The sequence below is a fragment of the Hypomesus nipponensis genome, chromosome 11, assembly GCF_054491055.1.
Source record: "Hypomesus nipponensis isolate SF chromosome 11, ASM5449105v1, whole genome shotgun sequence".
Classification (NCBI taxonomy): Eukaryota; Metazoa; Chordata; class Actinopteri; order Osmeriformes; family Osmeridae; genus Hypomesus; species Hypomesus nipponensis.
Window position 1 is genome coordinate 16,351,291 of NC_140371.1, and position 21,772 is coordinate 16,373,062.

At 49.6% G+C, this 21,772-nt stretch overlaps 1 protein-coding gene across 3 annotated transcripts; it reads right to left on the reverse strand.

Moving 5' to 3' along the window:
- Positions 1-36: 36 nt before the first annotated feature.
- Positions 37-21,536, reverse strand: ide (insulin-degrading enzyme). 3 transcript variants are annotated; one of them, XM_084709191.1, is made up of 25 exons: positions 21,415-21,536; positions 20,324-20,508; positions 19,556-19,763; positions 18,080-18,249; positions 17,401-17,523; positions 15,925-16,037; positions 15,664-15,826; positions 15,437-15,529; positions 15,263-15,354; positions 15,072-15,152; positions 14,509-14,612; positions 12,995-13,097; positions 12,705-12,827; positions 12,134-12,216; positions 10,969-11,113; positions 8,654-8,764; positions 8,438-8,558; positions 7,278-7,369; positions 6,508-6,619; positions 4,700-4,867; positions 4,284-4,556; positions 3,538-3,599; positions 2,771-2,843; positions 2,594-2,661; positions 37-2,489 (listed from the first exon to the last, which is right to left on the reverse strand). In XM_084709191.1, exons 1-25 carry the CDS (start codon positions 21,498-21,500, stop codon positions 2,394-2,396), a joined length of 3,048 nt encoding a protein of 1,015 aa, XP_084565317.1. In that variant the 5' UTR covers positions 21,501-21,536; the 3' UTR covers positions 37-2,393. The 3 variants fall into 3 exon arrangements, with proteins under 3 accessions (XP_084565317.1, XP_084565316.1, XP_084565318.1); XM_084709190.1 differs by lacking the exon at positions 10,969-11,113 and adding an exon at positions 11,706-11,850; XM_084709192.1 differs by lacking the exon at positions 10,969-11,113 and adding an exon at positions 11,706-11,850 and having other exon boundaries at positions 20,324-20,531; positions 21,415-21,507.
- Between the last annotated feature and the right edge of the window lie 236 nt (positions 21,537-21,772).

Below are 21,772 nucleotides of genomic sequence, written 5' to 3' on the forward strand. Positions count from 1 at the left end.
AAGGTAAATTACATTCTTGAATGAACAAGTCAATGATTATGGATATTTATGTCCATAGCTCATCCATAGTCATTTATTAATCATACACACATGACAAAATAACCATCTATATACTGGGATACATGTGCAGCAAACCCACCCGAACTCAAAATAAAGTTTCCAATGAAAAGTAAAAAAGAAAAAACAAAATAACCTTCACCCACATCTAGTTATTCCATCTTTGTAGAAAGACTAGACACTGGCTCACCTTCCTGATATGTCATATACAAGCCTTTCCTGACTAAAACCATTACCAAGCAATGACGAAGTACTACTGGTTGTTGGCCCATGTCCTTCCTAAACCCACAGTATACTGCCCTCAGGTCAGTATGACATCTCTACCAGGGCAGGGCCGACACTGCTTATCACTGATCCTAAATAAGCAGAATTAAAGGGAACAGTGCCAGGAGGATTAAAATGGATCAACACAAAGGGACTAAATTAGAATGGGTTTCTACTACCAAATGCCATAGTAGTTAAACATGGTAAAATGCTGAAAAAAAAAAGACTCTGCTTTGAAGAAAGTGTATTCCAAAAGGTAATGACCAAATTCTCAAACAAACCTCATCATGAATATTTTGCTTCCCTACACGACAGCACCAGAGTTCATGGATGTAGGCCTGAGTACTGGGAATTGCATGGAGCTGATCTCGGCTGTGCCATAGCGAGTTGCTGTCCATGGCACCAGTGGTGGTTTGACTTGGCGTGGTTTGTTAGACACCTGAGTGACCAGGCTGTGGCAAACGGACAGCACTGGTACGACCGGATCCATGCATTAGTTACCTGGAGACAGCTGTGGCACCCACACACTAGGCTGAAGCAAAGGGAGGATCTGAGATCGCAGCGAAGATGCTGTGGTCGAAATTCAACCAGCCATCACAATACACAAGAGTTGTCCTAACGACGCAACAGTACAGTTCAGACTTGCTTTGAGATTTAGATCTTCAGGTTTGCTTCAAAAAGGTTTATTGCTTAGTGATAAGTGTTTTCATAACACAAACAGCTGCGTCACCAAAAGTCCCTTTTTTTAAAAGGTATAAAAACATTTTGGGGGTAAAGGCGAGGTCCACTTACAAAGGGTACTGCGTCTTTAAGAGAGTGCAAATGTAAAACTCAACAATCCTGCTCCCGTCTTGCCCACAGAGACAGAGCAGCTAGTTTGCCAGTCAACCTCCTGTGTTCAGCTCAATGCCCTGTTTAATAAAGACCTTGAGTAGTTACAACCAGCAACCACAGATCTCCAGTGAAAGGCACAGGCAAAGTCATCTTGATCTTCAGAACCTAAATCTTCATTCAGATTAGAGCACTCAAGATCATTGCCTCAAGAACACAGCTCATTTATGACTAAGAGAAATGTAACGTCTGTAAATGACAAATGGGCAATTTTATTTTTCTTCAGTCTCAAAAAAAATAATCAAAACGCTGAGGTACCCTGAGATGACGTCTGGAAAATACTCAAGTCTGTAGAATGCACACAATTAAAAATAATAATTATGAATGTTTGTTTGTTTTATCCACCAAATAGGCAGTTTAAAACAGCTCCTCAGAAGGCCCCAACATTTTACCAGTTTAAAAACAGAACAAAAAATTGAACACTGATTAAAACAAATTTTTTCACAAGGCAGATATTCTATTCTGATTATATATAAATGAGCCTAAAATATTGGAACTGTAGCCCAGGGAGTTAACTCAAAAGTGCCATTGTGAAACCCCCAAGGGAGGTTGTGGTCTTGACATGTTGCATGAGTACAAAGTGAAAAAATGGTTCAACATATTTTGAATGACAGAAGGAACCATTACAGAGCTATTATCCTATGCTTAAACGGCTTCACCTCATCTTGCAATAACAATCAAAAATTCATTCTCAAAGCAGCATGTCACTGTGGCTAGGTCAAATAAAAAAAACATGTCTTCTGTGGCATGGTGAATCATTCTAGAAATACTGGTTTCCCAAGGTCCTGGCCTGTGATGTTGTGGTTCTTCAAGTCAGTACTATTCCACTACAACAGACTACACAGCGGTGAGAAGAATGGTTTGCGTCTCGAGGCTAAGATATGAGGTGAGCCCGTATGCATGTGTGTGTGTGACCTATGTAATCCAAGCTAGGAAAACCACAACTCCAAGACTGGTGAATGACACACTTTCACAAGCAGAATCTCCTAGTGGCTCTAGCCTGCCACGCTCACTCACTAACACACAAATGAACATACACACACACACACACACACGGAGAAACACACATTCCGGCTTGCTCAGACATGTGTTCCAGCTGGCGGAGGGGGGGTCAGAACGAAGGCCCCCCCCGCCCCTCCCCCCAGGGCTCCCATGCTGCTCTGGGGCTGGCCTGCTGCTCCTCACAGTTTGGCAGCCATGAAGTTGATGTGAGGCTTGGCCAAGGGGAAGAGAGGCAGGCTCCTCTTGAACTCAGTCATGTCCTCCACCAGCTCGGGCTGAGGGACAGAGACGGGGGATTAGAACAGTGCCGTTTGTTAGCGTTGGATACAAGACAGGTGACGGCTGCTCACGAGCACGTCCCGCTCCGCACCGCCGTTACCTGGGGCAGGGAGGGGGCAGGGGCCAGGTTGACATCATTTTGGGCAGGGAACTCTCCAACCACGGGGCCTGCAGGAAAGGCAAACACATACAAATAAACATGCCCGCAAACTTAAATGCCTCCACACACACACCCCCTCAACTCCTGCCCATCGCTGCCTCCCAACTCCATACTCACAGGAGTCCATCTCCCTGGAGAGGACGTGGACAGACATCTTGTGCCTCTTTGGAGCCTCGATGGCCAGCAGGTCCTGCGAGGAGAGGTAGGGGAAGGAGCACGAGGTCAGAGTACGACAGGACATTGGGTCTAAAGTGCGAGGTGGAGAGACATGGGAGATGTTCCTTGCTCTGTAGCCACACGAAAAGAATATCCAGCCTGTTTGTCCTGAAGCGGGTGACGGGGACACAGAGAGAGAGAGCGCGAGCGCGAACATGCCAGGGTGAGAGCTAATGGCTGGACGATTAGGAAGCTGCTGCGGATGGTTCAGCACAGAGCCTGGGAGGCTGCTGTTGGGGGGGAGATAGTAGGATGCCTTTCTCTCTCTGTCCTCTACCCGACCCCTCCTCCCTTATCCCCTGGAAGCAGCCTGTGCTGCAACCTGCCATTACTGGGGCTGATATGCTGAGAGCGTGGCCTGTGTCACAGTCACCTCCACGGCTAAGAATAGAAGCAGGCCGAGGAGGAGGAGGGGAGGAGACAGACGTAGAGAAGACACAGGGTGTCATGGTTTTGTGTCGGGGAGGAAACGCGGATACACACGCTCCACCCCGGAGCTCGTGTGTGACAGTGTGTGACAGTGTGTGCGTGTGTGACAGTGTGTGCGTGTGTGACAGTGCGTGTGTGACAGTGTGTGAGTGAGTGGAGGAGACAGCGTGAGTGACATTGTAGTTTCAATAGAGGGCAGGAAGTGAGTTTCTCCATGGTGACAGTACAGCTCTACTCACCCTGTAGAACTGCATAATGTTCTCTTTAGTCAGTGTCTTCAAATAGGCCACTTCAATGTTGTCTGAAACGCAACACATAACATTTCAGGATTAACCATGGGTAGCTTCAAAAATCGGCACAAGAAAGGAAAGCAGGATTTGGACAGACAATAGGCCGAGTAGATGACTGATAATAATTACAAATCCAACATTTTCCCAACTCCTGAAGGAAATTCCCCGATGTGGATCCTCGCTGTAGCCTGGGAAAAGCCCCGTTACCCTGCCGGGGCCGAGCCGTGCCGGGGCTAAGCTGGTCCTCCTGGCTGCTGCTCCACAGCTCCGTGTCCTTGATGGAGTCTCCTCATCCTGCCTGACGGTGCGTTACCAATCCCCCCCTCCCCCCTCCCCCACCCTCCCCCTCCGCATAATGTCTGCTCCCTGTCGTACAGGCCTTTAGGCAGATTACCAGCAAATCAGCCCATTTACAATCTATAATAGCACTCCAGAGAGAGAGACTCTGGGCAAAGATTATTCTGGGGCCTAATCAATGCTAATTTGTGCAGCTCCTCCACCCCAAAAAAACTGATAATCTTCCCCCAAGGATTCTCCAAGACTGATAATCCTGCAGAATTCAAATCTCAGAGAAACTTAACAGGGACCCCAGTCCTCGCAATAACTATGAAGCAGACGCCTGAGAAGATTCAACTGGGTGCTTAGGTCACCAGCCAGGGTGTGCGTGTGTGTGTGTGTGTTTACAAAGCCCTCACCTCTGTCAAAGTTGTACTGCTGCGAGATGATCTCTCCCCAGTACTTGGCGCACTCGGCCGCCAGCTTCTTGGGCTTGTCCAGGCGGCGGATTGCCAACGCCTGGATGTGCTTCTGGAAGGCCTCGTCGGTCATCTCCTCCACAGACTTCTCCATGGTGCGCAGGAAGGCCTCCACGCGGCTCTCCAGGTAGTGGGGGGCCTTCTCCGACTGGATGATGAAGCGCAGTCCCTGGACCCCGTTGGCCCGGCGCGGCCCACTGAACACTATGTAGCCTGGGGGGGGGGGGGGTGCACGGCAGAGGTGACGAAAGGATCAGGACCAGACTCAAAAAGTTATTATACGACAAAAAACATTAGCGTCTGTAAATATTCCAGATCAGGAGTGTGTATGTGTGTGTGTGTGTGTGTGGTCTCACCAAGCTGCTCCTTGGTGCGCAGTGTGTTGAAGCAGGGCTCGTTGATGATCTGACAGTACAGCTCCAGCAGCATGTTGTCATGGGTGCTCTGCATGTCTGTCTGGTAGTAGATCTCAATGCCACAGTTGTTGTGCACCTCGTTTCTCTGCTGGTACACATACCAACCCCCTGGAAGACAGAGACAGATGAATTGACTATTTGACAGACTATTTGATTGATCCACATCACTGAAGCTGTTGTGGGACAAAAGTCCTAAACTCTGCACACTCATGACATCCTCCACCTAACAGGAAGTGGAACTAAAGACTGAAGTACCTTAGATATCAAAACATTCTGGAACAAACAGTGTTCTCCAAGACAGCCGGCATAACACTACATCAGCCTTGGCTCCCGAATTGAAATGACTTCTGAACACACGCTGCAGGGCCCGATCGCAGACGAGCGCAGAGTTCAGACCGAGGACGGCGGTGACACTCTCCAGACAGCACGTTCTTAAGCCACCCAGCTTCCACTCGCCGAGCGCCTGTGAGTGGAGGCATCGCAGCCCCTCTTCATTCCTCATCTGAGGGGAAGTGGTGCCTGAGAGGGGGCGTCCCAGCAGGGAGGGGGTCGTCCCGGGAGGGAGGTGGCGTCCCAGCAGGGAGGGGGCGTCCCGGCAGTGAGATGGCGTTCCAGCAGGGAGGGGGCGTCCCAGCAGGGAGGGGGGCGTCCCAGCAGGGAGGGGGGCGTCCCAGCAGGGAGGGGGGGGTCCCAGCAGGGAGGGGGGCGTCCCAGCAGGGAGGGGGGCGTCCCAGCAGGGAGGGGGGCGTCCCAGCAGGGAGGGGGCGTCGGCGTTTGAGCCCTCAGTGATCGAGCAGACTTTGAATCGAAGGAGAAGGGAGAGCAACCACCGAGATGGTTTGCATCGTCTAGAACTAGCAAGGATTCTCCTTAGGAAGGTCAAAATAAAGACATAAAGCAGAAACTGGAAGACATAAGAGTGGGCAGTACATTTCATGCGGACCTTCTGTTCAGAACCAACTCTGCTGTGTCATTTGGCTAATTAGCCTGAGGGTCAGGTTGTCCTTCTCACTTGCTTCTGTTCCCCGCTCGGCTGGTTGGACGAGTGGCAGACTGATTGCTCGGCTGGTTGGACGAGTGGCAGACTGATTGCTCGGCTGGTTGGACGAGTGCCGGACACAGTGCCTGGATGAGTGACCGATTGCACGACTGGTTTGATGGGAAGCTCACTCACTGACTGGTTTAATGAGTGGCTGACTGACTGCATGGCTGGTTGGACACGGGCTGGAACCTTTCAGCGGGTCCCAGGATGTTTCCAGGTGACCCAGACTGTTCTGCTTTTCCTGGCACAAATATCAAGTCTCCTGCTGTAATCAGCAGGGCAGCACAGGTGCATAACGTGTGAGTATGAATATGAATGAGAGAAAGTGTCTGTGTTTCCAACTGCCACGTTGCTTGCTAATGACCTCTTTCCCCTAGGTGCACGCGGCACACTAGACACCAAGGGTGTTGCACAACAACAGATCGTGGTTATGTAGGTCAGGTAACACTTCAGATCCTGGTGCTTGTAATAACACGAGTTAACAGGTAATAAGGACATGGGTAGGTGAGCAAGTCTGTTAACACATTGTTAATAAGCATCTTATCAGACCGTTATTACCTGTGAACTAGTGTGTCAAACATAAGGCTTCAAAGATGTGACGATAAGTCCCACTGTTGGGTAAGGCCTCTTCATTGGGGTCACTATAGGGCACACGACAGGCTTGTGGCAGGGAGGGCAGTCGGGTAAAGGAGAGCACTTGACCTACCGTCTGGAACCTGCACCTCTCGGTAGCGAATCAGCTGGCTGGGTAGGAGGGGCTTGGTGTGGGCGTGTTCGATGAGCTTGTCCTCGACCATCTGCATCATACCTAGAGCAGACTACGGGGAGGACAGAGAGAGGACAGCTTCATTTGAAGTTTTCAAATGTTACAAAGCATTTCCCTTTTGATCCGTTTAATTCATCCAGGAAGTTCCCCGAGGACCCTCTGGAACAGCCTGGTGTTCACCATGTCGGATAACCAGGACTCGAGTCCATCAGACAACTTTATAGTGACTGGATGTTTGCACGGTTCTGCATGCCTGGTAACCAGAGCCTCTCTGGTGGGTCTCTATGTTGATGAGGCCCACCACCCCCCCTGATGCTGCATCCAATCCTCTGCCCTGTCGACTGGGACAGTCATCATTAGCAGGGCCTGGCTGGCCGGCTGGCTGGCTGGCAGCTGGGACCTTTTAGAAAGCCTCAATAGATCTGAGGGACTTATCAGGGGATGTCAACGATAAGCTGGCCAGAGAACCGATAAGGGAATTGGAGGAAGCGGGAGGCTTTGGGTGACAGCACACAACCCGTTAAGCCGTCGATGGTTTCTGAAGAAAAAAAAGACCCCGGCTGGCGTGATGTGAGCGCAAGGGGGGGGGGGGGGGGGGCGACACACGACCACACCTTACGATAGGGCCTCCGTGTCGGACAGAGGCCTGTGAGGAGCTGATAAAGTACAACATTGTCTGCTCACTGAAATCATACAACTTCAAAACAAACCTCCTTGGTGATGTTGCCATGGAGGAGGGTTTCAATATGTAGCCGTGACAATAGCTGAGGAATGAAGGCCTTGAGGCGGGCGAGAGTGACATCTGGAATACAGAACCAGACAAGAGCAATCAATCACGGAGCTTCTCCCAACCTGCAATCAGGGCCGGACACGATCAGAAGGCACTGCACCCGTGTGGGCGATGCCGCAGAATAGCAGTCCTGTCACGGGCAGAGAAACAATGACTACACAAATCACCGTCACACACACACACACACACACTTCAAATGCAATCACACGGGCGCACACACACACATCCTCCAGGCTCAAGTCGGTCAATCTGAATTCACAGAGTGTCTGACCCAGATTCCAGGAGGAGAAATGTGAAGGAGCGGCCACAGATGGAGGGAGCAGAGGAGGAGTGGACACAGGAGACACACACACACACACACACACACACACACACCTGCTAGTCAGACCAGGGACAGAGGACAGGAGGGCTGGAGGAATCGAAAAAGGTCAGGCAAAGGGCGCTGTGAGCCCCAAGGACTGGCTGCACAGAGTCATAAGTGGGTAACAATTAGGGGGGACTGCTGTCGAGCTGTACTGGACCCTTGGTGAGAGAGCAAGCCATGACCTCTCGGCTAATTGAGCCTGGTGTGCACACGGAGAGGCGGGGCAGAGAGGAGAGGCGGGGCAGAGAGGAGAGGAGAGGCAGGGCAGAGAGGAGAGGCGGGGCAGAGAGGAGAGGCGGGGCAGAGAGGAGAGGCGGGGCAGAGAGGAGAGGCGGGGCAGAGAGGAGAGGCGGGGCAGAGAGGAGAGGAGAGGCGGGGCAGAGAGGAGAGGAGAGGCGGGGCAGAGAGGAGAGGCGGGGCAGAGAGGAGAGGAGAGGCGGGGCAGAGAGGCGTTGTGCGTTCAGGGAGGAGAACGACACTGCAGAGAGCAGACTGCAGTGGAGGAAGGGCTGACTGGCTCGGCATTCATATGAGGAGCGGGGGGCAGGGAGGGAGGGAGGGAGGGAGGATGGTGGACAGGGGAGAAAGAGAGAGGTTGAGACAGAACGACGCAGATACAGATCTGTCTGGAAAGAAAGAAAGGGGCTGAGATGGAAACGGAAAGAAATTAATATTGAGCGAGAGAGAAACAGACTAAATGGGTGACCGGTGCTCACCATCCAGAGCCTCCTTGAGCTCGTCTTTGGTCCAGGCCACCTCGGTCATGAGCAAGCGGAGGTAGTACATGGCGTGCTGGTGGGGCTGCTCCGCCCTGAAGTTGTTCAGAGACCTCATGTACTGAGGGAGAAGGGAATGGGACAGACCAACCAATCAGGGCCCAAGTTCAACAGTGACATGAAACACAGGATCTCATCGGCCCTCGTCGTGCTTACAGCCTCCTTGATGATGTCAAAGCGCTTCTCGTCGATCTCAAACGTAGCCATCTTCTCGATGATTTTCTGCAGCAGGATGTCCTGCTTGTCGTTGTAGCCCTTCACAGAGAGCTGGGACAACCGGGGGGTTAGAGAGCGAGAGAGAGCGAGAAAGCGAGAGAGAGGGGGAGGGGGGAGGAAGAGAGACAGAGACAAAGAGAGGATGAGTACCATGGACGGACATGCAGAGAGTCGTGAACAGGCTGCTGGTGGGATGCGCGTGTGTGTGACCGCGAGCACGCGAGTGTGTGTTCTCGAGCTGCCCTCGGAGGGGGGGGGGGGGGGGGGGGGGGGGACAGCGCTAAGAGCACTCCCAGGCTGCCAGGCTTCCTCCTGGGGAAGCATCAGTCCACCCAGCCAGGCGTCACACCCTGCCAGCCACACAACAGCTCTGGGGCACCGAGCGTGTCCACGCGGAGCCGGTCGACCCAGCTCAGAGCACGCTCGGCTGGGGAACAGACTCTTACACGCTCAGCTGGATGGGCCATCTGGACCGATATCTTTGTCACCTACACTTAACCCTTGTGTTCTCTTCGGGTCATTGTGAGCCCCCCCCGCGTGTTGCGACAACCTTACCTCATACCAAAATAAAGTGAAGCATTTTCTTTTAACGGGCGGGCTGTCTCACACCCCCCACAGCGCAAAGATTAAATGAAAATGCTTTTTACTTGTTTTAGTATTGGGTACAGTTGTCGCAGCACAACGATGGGTCCTTAAGACCCGCAAGCAGCACAAGGGTTAGGTGCTAATGGGGTGAGAATCGAACCCAGGTTGTCAACCTCTGCTTGCTCGAGGACAAGGTTACAGGTTGAATGACTCAATAACTTCCTTTGCTAAACCTACAGGGGGGGAAAGCTAATCTTTTTCTATTCTGAGGAAAATGCATGAAAACTTTCCTTCAAAGACAAGGTCTGCAGCAAATAATGTGTTTATTGATGCAAATAAAAGTAATATGCAAGCACGCTCAAGGATATTCAGAGCAGGGCTTTGCAACGTCATCCAAACCTTTTGGCTTTTCATGACTCAGCAGAACCATGGCCCCACTTTTCCCTCCCTCTCACAAAATAATGCTATCCCCCTCCCCCCCTCCGTCTCTGACACGAGTTGACTCGAACCTCCTTCAGCATCATTACCCTTGATGAGCGCCAGCCATCCACGCAACTGCTGACAAGTCAATTAGTCTTCCTGCGAGAACATGTCGGCCTACACTAAGTGCTTGTGTATCGAATCCACATAAACCGGTTGTATAGAGCAATATCAGTTTTTAATCATGTAGAGACAGAAATATTGACATGGAAAATCCCATTCCAGCTGGAGTAAGTGTATGAAAGACAGTTTGGATGCGTGAGGTGTAGAAGCAGGTTAGTAGGCATCACCACCACAAAACTATAGTTTAGACAGAAAGGTGAAATTGGGAACACGAGCACCTTAACGTGAAAAATACGGTTCACCAAACTAAAAAGTTGGCAAATGTTTCAATATTTGCACAATGTAGTTCAACCTGAAACTTTCTCTTGGAAAAACAACTCAGCAGAATGCAATCATAAATATGTCAGGAGGATCAGCAGATACTGGCTTGGTTCCTGATGACTACAGAAGAAGACACTGTTCCCCAGTCTGGCTGACATTGAAACAATGGGAGATTAAAAATGGCTGCCAAAGAGGATTGGTAATAAATCAACAACAAAAAAATTTGCAGGAACATGTCATCTAGAGGTTCTACTTTGTCTCATCCTCTCAACAATTTCTGTTTGTATGTGACGGGGAAGTGTTCTGAGTGAATCTGTCGGCACAGCAAGTCCTTAAAGGCTGGCTCAGGCTCTGAGCATGGCATTAGATGAGATATCCTCGAGATAAGGATTGCATTTCACGTAAGCTAACGGGTGAACAGAAACAATTCATAATAAACAATTGTGCTGGTTTGGGGAGAAACTCTGCCTCGACCGAGCCGGGAAAAACGATGAACATTTGAACTGCCTGCCTTGAAGGACGGCCAATGAACAACACTGCAAAACCCACACAGACCCCCATCCACTGACTGACAAGACAGGGGGAAGACAACGCTGCATCTTTCCTCAGAGAGAGACAGAGAGACCGACCAACACACACACACACACACGCAGCGTAAAGAAGAGGAGGAGGGGAGGGGGGGAAACAAGCCAGTCCTGCGCATTCTCAAAGCCTCAAGCTGGGCCCTCCCTGGTGCCCCCCTGCACTTTGCACAGTTAGAAAAGAGGGACGGGGGGGACGGACGGGGGGATGAAGGCTGTACTTACGAGGATGGCATTCATCCCTGAGGCTATGCCATAGGTCAGCCCTGCCAGGCGGGCTGCATATGTATACTCTTTTAAATCATCCTTCAACAACCTGAGAAACAGGTACGTCATGTTGCAGTGCAGGGGGTCTGCGTATAGGTAGCGACTGACGGGCGGGGAAAGAAGAGAAACAAAACAAAAAAAAGCATGGTTTTTGAACAAAAAGATGTGTGGTTTTGAGGGGGGGGGGGGGGGGGACAAAACAGAGCAGGAAGACTGAGTATGGATATGCAGCCTTGCAGCCAGCTTTTTCAGACGGGGATGGCCAATTTTTGCCGCTGACGCTACAGCGAGCACCTTTGCTGTAGAACACAACATGCCCTTTAAAAGAGCTCTGAGGTGTCCACTTGTGTTTGATGGGGGTGGAGGGGGAGAGTTTCAATTGAAAAAAAAGTTGTTCCTCTGCCTCAGAAGAGACAGCAATTGGAGGATGTGGAGGAAGGGGAGGCCGGACAGACGTCTCTGGGCCTCAGGGTGTGCAGTCGGTAACGAGGTCAGATGGAAAGGGAGGAGGGAGCGAGAGAGGAAGGAGGAATGAAGAGGAGGACGCAGCCTGCCAGGGCGGAGGGTGGACACGGAGGCCCAGGTTGAGAATGCATGAGGTCGGATGTCTGGCTGGTGGGGTGTGGGGGGGGGGGGGGTCAGAAGACGCCGTGTGAAAATCGATGGGAATCGGGAGGAGGATTCTGAATACTTACATACATCCCATAGATGGTATTTTGGAGGTCATAGTTCAAGCCGGCTAGCTCGGCTGCATATGCATACTCGTTCAGGGAGTCCTTGAGAAGCTCCAGGTACAAGTACGCCATGTTACAATGCAAGGGGTCCACATACGCAAACGGGCTGTAGAGACAATGGCAGTGATGAATCACACATTACATCGACTGAGGCAGCTCCACAGTTTTTCCTTGGAACAGAAGCGAGCAGAAGCACTGAAGCCTACATATCGTGCAAAAAGGATTAGCAGCTAAAGTGAGGTCATTCAGTTGAGACATTTGCAAGAGAGCCCAAAAAAACAAAAACAAATAATTAAAACCATCTTCATTTTTTGACTGAACACCGTCACATGGTACCATGAACCTCAAACGTTTACATTGAACCAGGGCTCTTGGGTTTGGTCACCAACCTGAAGAACTCAAAGTTCAGGCACGCCTTCGGGAGGAAGAACTTGTCATCCTGCTTGAACCACACCTTGCTCATAGCCGTGTCCTGGAAGACAAAAGCAGCAAGTTTCATCAGCAAGAGTCAAGGGCGGACGAGGAACGAGTTTGCTGCGCATACTCACTTTGAAATGAGGCCCATCCAACTAGCCTCCCCCTCCCTTTGTACCCTGCAGGGTGTGTGTGTATAATGAAGTGAAACACTGCCCGCCAACCCCCGCGGCGGCTCCTCAGGAAGATCTGCCCTGTCAGCCATGGTAACAGCTCACTTCTCACGATCAGGGCACCTCATCAACCGACGGCTCGGGCTAAATCTGTTCCGTCTCAATCCTGACTAAACTATTAGCATCTACAATCTGATCGCACGTTTGGAGCTCTTTATGTGTACTTCGGCTTTCATTAACGTCTGTTGCCGTTTGGCAGGCAGAGATGAGGGGCGCTTTGAAATTGCAGGGCTATGAGAGTGAGAGTGGGAGTGAGAGAGACCCCGAGAGGGATGCAAGGCAGACAGAGAGACAGATGGAGGGAGAGGTTTACCTTGATGAGGGTGGGGGCGGATGGAGAGTCCTTCTCCAGGGGGTAGATCTCAAAGCTGGTGGGGATGAACTCATTCTTCATGGGCAGCTTGAACTGGCCGTTGAGGTCCGCATTCGCCCATTTCTGAAACACGCAAGATGTCATGGGGCGCGCACAATGCACCGCGGTGTGCCAGCCACTCGGCTGCGGGGGGACAAACTCAAACCTCCGCAAAGACTCTGAAGAACACGCTGCATCAAACACTTATTCCCTAGCGTGTTGGCGGCATTGACGTCGAGTGAGCGTCTCACCTTGATGACCTCATCAGAGATGGCCTCTTGTTTGTACTGAGTCCCGTACCACTCCTCGGTCCTGTCGGTCTGTCCCTCAAACGACTTGGACACCACGGCCACCCTGTGGAGAGGAGGGCAGATGGGTCAGATTACTAAGCCTCCACAAAACCTTCCCTTTCTACAAGCCGGGCCAGAACCAACCCTCCCGTCTCCGGTTCTGTTACCACTACAACACAGCAGCACCCTGTACTTAGCAGGCCGGATCGGGTTGCTTTCCAGCATCCTTCATGTGAGCGGTCTATTTGTAGGTTGCCGGAGGGGAGGAGAGATGAATCCATGCATTGTAACTCTCCAATCGATGAGCTACTCTCCAATCGATGAGCTATGTTTGGAAGTCCTGCACCTTGGTTGTGCGATCGATATGGCCTCATTTAGAATGAGTCATCTTCACCCTCCTGCGTCAATCTTCGGCCTAGTAGCTGAGCGTGGTGGTGCTTCTGTGGTCAGTGACAGGGTGTGGGGTCCGTGGGGAAACAGACTTTTGGTCCATATAACCAATATAGGTCATCTCCACTCAGCCCTGGAAGATTCAAACTCCTTTTAAAGTATAACCCAGGTGTGACCATTGGACATTTAGGTCATGTCATTGACTGGAAGCGAGGAATTTATTTATACCTACAACAATTAGGATGCAAAGTTTACAAAGGAGAGGAGGTAGCCCTTGACGCTGATAGGCAATAGCAGAAGCTGTTGTTAACTGAAAAATACAAGGGTATGTTTTCATGTACCGAAGGTCTACTATCTCTAGTATGCGTCTTCTTTTAGATCCTGTCAAACATTTTCCCTACGTCAACATATAGTGACATAGTAAAACGTTGACTGAATACGGTTAAATGCCTTACTGACTTTTTTTCCCGTGCAGGGACTGAAGCAGCAGGTACACCCAGACACACAAAGAGAACCAAACTGGAGCATGAACTGATGTGAAATCCCATTACCAAAGCACAATCCACCGTCTAACAGTACAGGGGGGCCCCCCGGGGGCCTAACATACCTCTCTTTAGACTAACAAACAGCCTTTTGAAGCCTGAGAGGAAATTGAATCTGTAAAGTTGCCGTGCGTTCACTTTCAAGGGAAAATTGAAAAGCGGCTCATATCAAAACATCCCATACAGACGCCAGTTTTATCAAAGGTGCCGACTGAAAAGTTGGATCTTTTATCTCCATAAGGAGACCCCTGACAAAAATGTAACGTTGTGAGAGAAGAACGCCAGCGCGTGTTCTCCCTGGACTCAAACATCAATCCCTCGCATGAAAAAGGCCATCTGGACAGGTCTCTCTCTGCCCATTCAGTTTCTCATGAATATAAAACTGAACTTGCTTTCGAGGCGGCTTCGTTTTTGGAGAGTGAAGCTCAAGAGATAAGGAGTAGCCTCTGTGGCAGAGGGGGCCAGCTGTGGGGGTTCGGGGTGTGCAGGAGGGGGGAGCGTGTGGCCCGGGTCAAGCCGGGAGACTGCTCTGTGTGGACCAACCTGACTTGCTCCGGCCTCAGCTTGTCCAGGACCATCTGAATGAGGTCTGGTCTGAAGTCCTCCAGCAGGTACTCTGCAGCCAGGATCTCCTCCAGGGGATAGTACTGCAACACACATGGGACAACGTCAGGACACACACACGCACACGCACACGCACACGCACGTAGTAATACAATAGTTGTCGAGTACTGACGATTGACAGTCCGACAATGGCATGTGAATTGAGAATAAACATCATTAACAGTATTTTCCAGTCTGGCTCAGCAGTATTTCGACTGTATATGCCTAGCATTCATAAGGAGCTCTTAAGGGCAGATACTGGACATCCTCAGCCCCTGCTTACTGCCATGGTAATCGTTTTGCCCTCAGCAAGAATGCCAGTTTAATTTTGCCCAGGGTATAATCTCCTGCTCTCCTCCACAGTGACTTGGAGCCAAGAGGAGAGACAGGCAGCCCAGGCAGACTGGTGACATCACCTCCCAAACAGAGCCACAGAGCTCCACTGTGCGTTGCCGTGGATACGGCCTTTGGAGGAGGAGGAGGAGGAGAATGAAGCCACCTACGTGCAGTAAACCCGCCACTTTGGAGGTGTAACCACGGGGACGCTCCTTGTCCTTGAACCTGAAGGCCACGTTGTTCAAGTCCTGCAGAGAAAACCATTTGACGATGACGCGCAAGTAACACTCCAGGGAAAACGGCAGACTGAATGCATTCCCACCACCACGGCGTAGAGGATGGAGGTGCTGGCCCTGACCTTGCACTCCTGGAACACCCACTCCTGGGGACCTTCGGTACGCAGCTTCTGAACGTACTGGAACATGTGGAAGATGATGTCGTCTACGTGCACTAAAAGGAGCAAAACACACACCTCAGTGCACAGGAACACACACGCACACACAGACTAACACAGATGAATACTGCAGCCTACACAGTCCCTCCTCGGTCAGGTCCACGTTGATGATGAAGAACATGAACCCTCTGGCTCCCTCTTTCTGGCCGCCCACCAGTGTGTTCACCCAGCCTGGCGAGAACGACAAAACAATATTACAACCATTGATCCAAACAATAGAAAATCCTTCTGAAATAAGCCTGCATATACCAGTAACTGAAGAAGGACCATTTCCTGAGCTGTGTCTGTAAATCGGCATGCCCTACCTTTCGACTTGAGCTCAGAAAGCAGACTGCCAGGACCCTCGTGACCAATCAGGTGTCCGAGGTAGTGGCCTGGGTTGGACTTGTAGTACTTCTGCAGGTCAGGGATGGGGAAGGTGACGTACAAATTCCTGATGTCCTTTATGGGCACCACTTTGTAGTATTGCTGTGGGGGGGGGAAACGCAGAACGGTTCAAAGTGATGTGAATACGTTTTCCGCTTTCCAAAATGTGTGTCTCCATGGAGCCGGCAGAGGGGACGCACCCGGAGGTGTTCCTCCTGGAAGGGGTGCTCGTGGAACTCAGGCACAGGCACGTTCTTGTTCTCCACCTCCCCAAACAGCTTGACCACCATGGAGGTCAGCTCATCCAGAGACTCTGGGGGGGGGGGATACACACACAGACAAAGGACATTTAAAACGTGACATTTAAAATGTGACTCAACACAACATGAGGGCCGACTGAAACACTCCAGTCATTAACTACGTTTCCCTTGTTAAAAAAAAAAAAAACCATTAACAAGGGATGACTAAGAATGAACCACGTTAAAGATTCACAGTCGTTTTTCGATCCCGAGTCGGTCTGAATGCAACCGATGAGAAAAAGGTCACTGCTGTTTGCTAACGCGCATCAACCAGGCACATTCTAGCACGGAAATGTAAAGGCTATGAATTATGATGTCGTGCCATCGTAAAAGCGGCCTTCAGGTGCAGTCAGTTTCGACACAGTGTTACAAAACGCCCCTTTCTGAACTGGTAATTAACACAGCGGTGACACCCTGCCATATCTAAAGGCCAATTTGACTGCACCGAGTCTGTGGCTCGACAAGCAGGAGAAATCATTTAATTACACTACAGCGTAGGAAAAGCATCAATAAAAGTAGAGCTCTTCTATCCTTTCTAACATGAACTCGGTCTTTGTTTGAGGTTAGAGGAGGAACTGCAGAGATAGTGCTGCAGGACTGGTCATGCAGCAGATCCCAGCCCTGAGTAGGACTGGTCATGCAGCAGATCCCAGCCCTGGTCATGCAGCAGATCCCAGCCCTGGTCATGCAGCAGATCCCAGCCCTGAGCAGGACTGGTCATGCAGCAGATCCCAGCCCTGAGTAGGACTGGTCATGCAGCAGATCCCAGCCCTGAGCAGGACTGGTCATGCAGCAGATCCCAGCCCTGAGTAGGACTGGTCATGCAGCAGATCCCAGCCCTGAGCAGGACTGGTCATGCAGCAGATCCCAGCCCTGAGCAGGACTGGTCATGCAGCAGATCCCAGCCCTGGGCAGGACTGGTCATGCAGCAGATCCCAGCCCTGAGTAGGACTGGTCATGCAGCAGATCCCAGCCCTGAGCAGGACTGGTCATGCAGCAGATCCCAGCCCTGAGCAGGACTGGTCATGCAGCAGATCCCAGCCCTGGGCAGGACTGGTCATGCAGCAGATCCCAGCCCTGAGTAGGACTGGTCATGCAGCAGATCCCAGCCCTGAGCAGGACTAGTCATGCAGCAGATCCCAGCCCTGAGTAGGACTGGTCATGCAGCAGATCCCAGCCCTGAGCAGGACGCAGCAGATCCCAGCCCTGAGCAGGATGCAGCAGATCCCAGCCCTGAGCAGGACTGGTCATGCAGCAGATCCCAGCCCTGGGCAGGACTGGAGTAGAACAAAGGCTTTTGGGACCTTCCTGTCTCGCCCTCTGGACCGGGCCGATGCGTCGTCTCAAACACACTGCTGAGCCGATGACAGAGCCTACCTCTCCCAAGCACACACAGTCCCATGAGGTTGGCTGAGTAGTACGTGGAGTGGAATTTCAGGAGCTCCTGGCGAATGTCTATCCCGTCTTTAGATGGTCTCGTCTCCAGGGTCAACTTGTTACCTAAAATAATGCATTAAATAAAACATTATTTTTTACTTATAAAATCACTATAAGATATATGAAATACTACAAAAGTCATCTGACTAATTACAAGCAGGGCCAGGGACAAGGGAGGTGTGCATTTCCAACACAGTGTATTACAGTAAACAAGATGACTTGCCTCACTATTTGTACGAAGTGAGAGTTCTTGTGTAGGATGTCATGACCGTGTTTGTGTCTGGACCTTGAATAAGACTGAGCCATTCTGATCCTGTTCTATTTTTAACTCCTGTCACGCTTACATAACTCAATGCTGCCACCAAGTGGCTATTTTGGGGTCGGAGTTTAAAATACCACACAGAAAAACAACACAACATAAGCCAGCAATTCCATTCTAAGAAAGCCATAGGTGTGCGTGGTCCTTATTTTGAGTCTTCCTTCCCCCCCCTTGGATCTCGCCACATAATAAATATTTTGGTTCAAGTTGACGTAAACCCAGTGGTGGAAAGGCTGGGCTGTAACCAGTCACTGGTTCAAAAGCCCCTCGTCATTGAGGACAGCAGTTGGAGGTCTTCACCTGTTCCAAACTTGCTGAAAGGGTGGTCAGGGTTCCCCGTGGCCTTCTCCAGCTGGAACAGCCTCCAGGCATCGTTCATCAGGTTCTTCTCATGCTCAGAGTCCACAGCGTTCACCTCCCTGTCCTTGCAGCTCTCGTCAAATAGCGGGCACAGGAAGAACTGGGCAAACCTACAGGTGCATGGAACATGGCATGCAAATGAACACACTGGCGCACAAACCCGAACCTGTCTGAAATCCTTGTGTTTATGTGAGTCAAATGAACAAGGGCTGCTAAATAACTTACAAAGTGAAAAACACAAAGGTTGATGGTATTGTACACTCATCCATCTTAGTTTATAAGTCAGCTGTAAAAGTTTACAGTTCAATTAGACTTTGCTCTTTTCCATGTTATTAGAAGTAAAGAATTGCCTGGATTCTATAACATCCACATTAACATGACTACTCTGTATGTGGACAGCAGCATTTCATCGATGCAAATCGACGCTGTAAAGTAACTACCATGCAAATGAGGAAGGCTTGCATATATTTAGGAAGATAAGAGCCTGGCTGCAGCTCCAGATTACAAAGGGCCTCTTTTTCAATCAGATTATAGATGCTTTTGTGGCTGGTTTATACGGTTCCTCAGAACTGTGGCTTCCCATTGTGTCCGGATGGTCTTCAGTTCTACAGTGTGGTCTGTGGTCTACAGTTCAACTAAGGAACACTTAGGGAAGCCTGTGAGGCATGAACAGGTGTTATCCGTAAAACAAAAGTGCATCCTTCGCCCAAATGTCTTCACAGCATTGCAAAAACACATCACACACATGAAACGGTGGGTTTGACAGATCTCAGAAGACCCGACACCGAGGGCGGCGCTGTAGAGATCATTTGGTTCAGACATTCGCACATTTTCTGTTTTCAGTGGTCTGAGCCTAACACTGCAATTGACACATGAGCCCAGCAGTTGCCAGTTCCAGAGAACCTGATCCGATACTGTCCCAGAGGTATCAGGTAGTGCTGGTGGGGGTGGGGGGGGGGGGGGTAGACAACACTAGTTGTTACAGAAGCCACCCCAGGAATAGGTAACTAGAGACATAAAGTAGTGACCTGATGGCTCTCTGGGACTAACACCGGAGCATCACATATTAATCAGTAGTCAACATGTAGGTCGTTCTTCTGAGATGGCTTGAGTGTACAACAGCCAGACAACTAGCATCCTCTCACTGGAAAAGTATGTTCTCTATTGCTTTGTAAGGCAGCAAGCTTGGTTATAAGCCATTGTAGGCTCCCTAAACTGATAGCACATGGACACATGATTCATGAGTACTGCCATACAGTGCAGCCCTAAGACACAGTGGCACACCTTGTTTAACACTAATGCCTGAAGACATTACTATACCAACCTTTTACTTAAGAAATGTCACATACATAATGCATAAATTAGCCTTCCATTTCTCGGTAGCCTCCCCTAATATATATAAGCAGTTTGCCTCACCTGTCCAGTGCCCCCTGCAAGTGCTCATGGGACACATCAAAGTAGTAGTTGGTGTGCTCTCCGCTGGTGAAGGCATTGGAGCTGCCCGCGTGCTCGCTCAGGAACTGGCTGTACTCATTCTCCTTGGGGTACTTCTCTGTCCCCAGAAACAGCATGTGTTCACAGAAGTGGGCCACGCCGGAGATGTTTGCAGGGTCCGAGAGAGATCCTACGAAAGACAAGACTATCAACAGGCTGCATTCCCTCCAGGATGTACCTTTTGAAAGTCCTGCACTCTGTAGACATTTCAGCTTTGTTTTTATTCTAAAAACAGCTATACTTGAGGTAAAGGGAGCTGATTGTCCATCTTGACAGCAGCCATAACACTGGAGAGAAGCCCAATGGTTAGCTAGAAAGAGACTAAATTATTGAAATGATATCAGACTGCCGTAACGCAGGCATGCAAGATGTCAGCATGATAAGAGAGAGGCTTAAATAAGTTAGGAAAATAAACGTTTTTTTTTTTTTTTTTTTTTTGAACAGTGGGAGATTAACTGCAAGACAGAGGCGAGACAGAAAGAGACTGATATGCAACAACCTGCCTGGAAAGCAAATATGTCAATAATGAGAACAATATAAATGATGTCACCAAGTGGTGTAATACATCACTAAGATATGGAGTACAGAAGGCGTGTCTATAGAGCTTGTGTTGATAGAAATAGTAACTGTTTCAATGGGTTGAATACAAGAGTATCTAGGTAGGTTGGAAGTATAGGTAACCTGGCCTACCTATTTGTACATCCAGAGCTGCTGAAGATTTATCTGTGGTGGGGTCACTGATGAGGACAGCCTTGAGGCCATTGGTGAACTCCAGGCCTCTGTACAACCGCTTGTCCTCTGGGGAGCGGATGATGTCACTCACCACCCTCTTCACGGCCGGGTCGGTCATTCTGAGGGGTAGCGATGACACAAACCTGCACACAATAAGGCGAGGGATCTGCATAGGTTTAAAAGTATAATTAAATTCCCATGAGGACCGCCCAGCATATTCCTGTTGCCAGGGGGGAATGATATTTCAGGGGCATCTCATCAGATGTCAGTCAGGACATAAATATAGTAACCTAATGTCCTAAATCAATGTTCGTTCATTTAGAGTATATTGTTAACTTGGACACAATATAAGTAGGCAAGCTAGTTTGCGGTGTGTGATGTCGTTTCATAACTATAACCGGTTTGATAGTTTGTATTTAGACAGAAAATAGACAAACTGATTATGACGTTAATTTAACCTATCTAATCCTGGCTAAAGCCTCCAGAGAGCTAGCTCTACCTGTTCTGTTACAGTACAACACATGCCTACCAAACACTACCTTAGTACCACACTTAATAAGTGTAATCTTTGCAATGATTCGTAAATCGTTAGCTGTACAGCTAGCTAAAACAGCTGATACAGCCTGCGAATACGGCATGTGTTTTACAGTAGCTAACGCTACTTGGTAACGTTCGCGATGCCAGGCTAGCAGGCTCATATTCTCAATCTCGGTTGGGTTCATTGAAAGTTAGTAAAAAACTACCTAGTACTGGTGCTCTGCTACTGGTAATTTGTTTATGGTTGGCTGTTAAGGCCTGTTAGGGGTGAAGTACTCAACAGGTAGCAGATAAAATACTCATGTGCTGCAAGTACAAGCTAACGTAGCTAGCTTAGCTAGCTTAATCGCTTAGTCAGGCTCTAGCTAGCTAGATAATTTTTTAGCAAGCTAGCTAAACACGCACATCAACTTAGCTAGGTAACCAGAGGTGCTCTCTAAACATGCATCAAAATGCAAAAAATTATATTTGATTTTGGTGTATGTAATTAATAGAAGACTGACAGCACTCACCTAAAATATTGATTGATGTTACAACTATTCCCCGCTATCGAGATGTATCTCACAAACTGGGCCGGTCGGCTAATACATTGCAGCATACTTTGGTCAGACCATGAACAACAGAAAACCTCTCTTTACGGTGGCAGATTTGAACAGACAAAAGCAATCGATGGCGGAAGATAGCCAAATGTAACATGAACCACACGCTTATACGATGAATTGTCTGAGAAAAAATCGTAACATTTTAATATTGACAAATAACACCGTTATATATTTATAAAAGAGCGGCTTCAATGCTGGTTTATTACTTTAGCATCAATTGCATCAAATCAATTGATTACACACCCTGTTTACAGTTTTACGTCATAAA

Coding starts and splice junctions, on each gene's coding strand:
- ide (XM_084709191.1), bottom strand. CDS start 21,500: ATGCTGCAATGTATTAGCCGACCGGCCCAGTTTGTGAGATACATCTCG. Junction 18,250..19,555: donor TTGCAGGGGGCACTGGACAG/GTGAGGCAAACT, acceptor ATGCACCTGTAG/GTTTGCCCAGTTCTTCCTGT. Junction 12,828..12,994: donor TCTCTGATGAGGTCATCAAG/GTGAGACGCTCA, acceptor TGCGTGTTTCAG/AAATGGGCGAATGCGGACCT.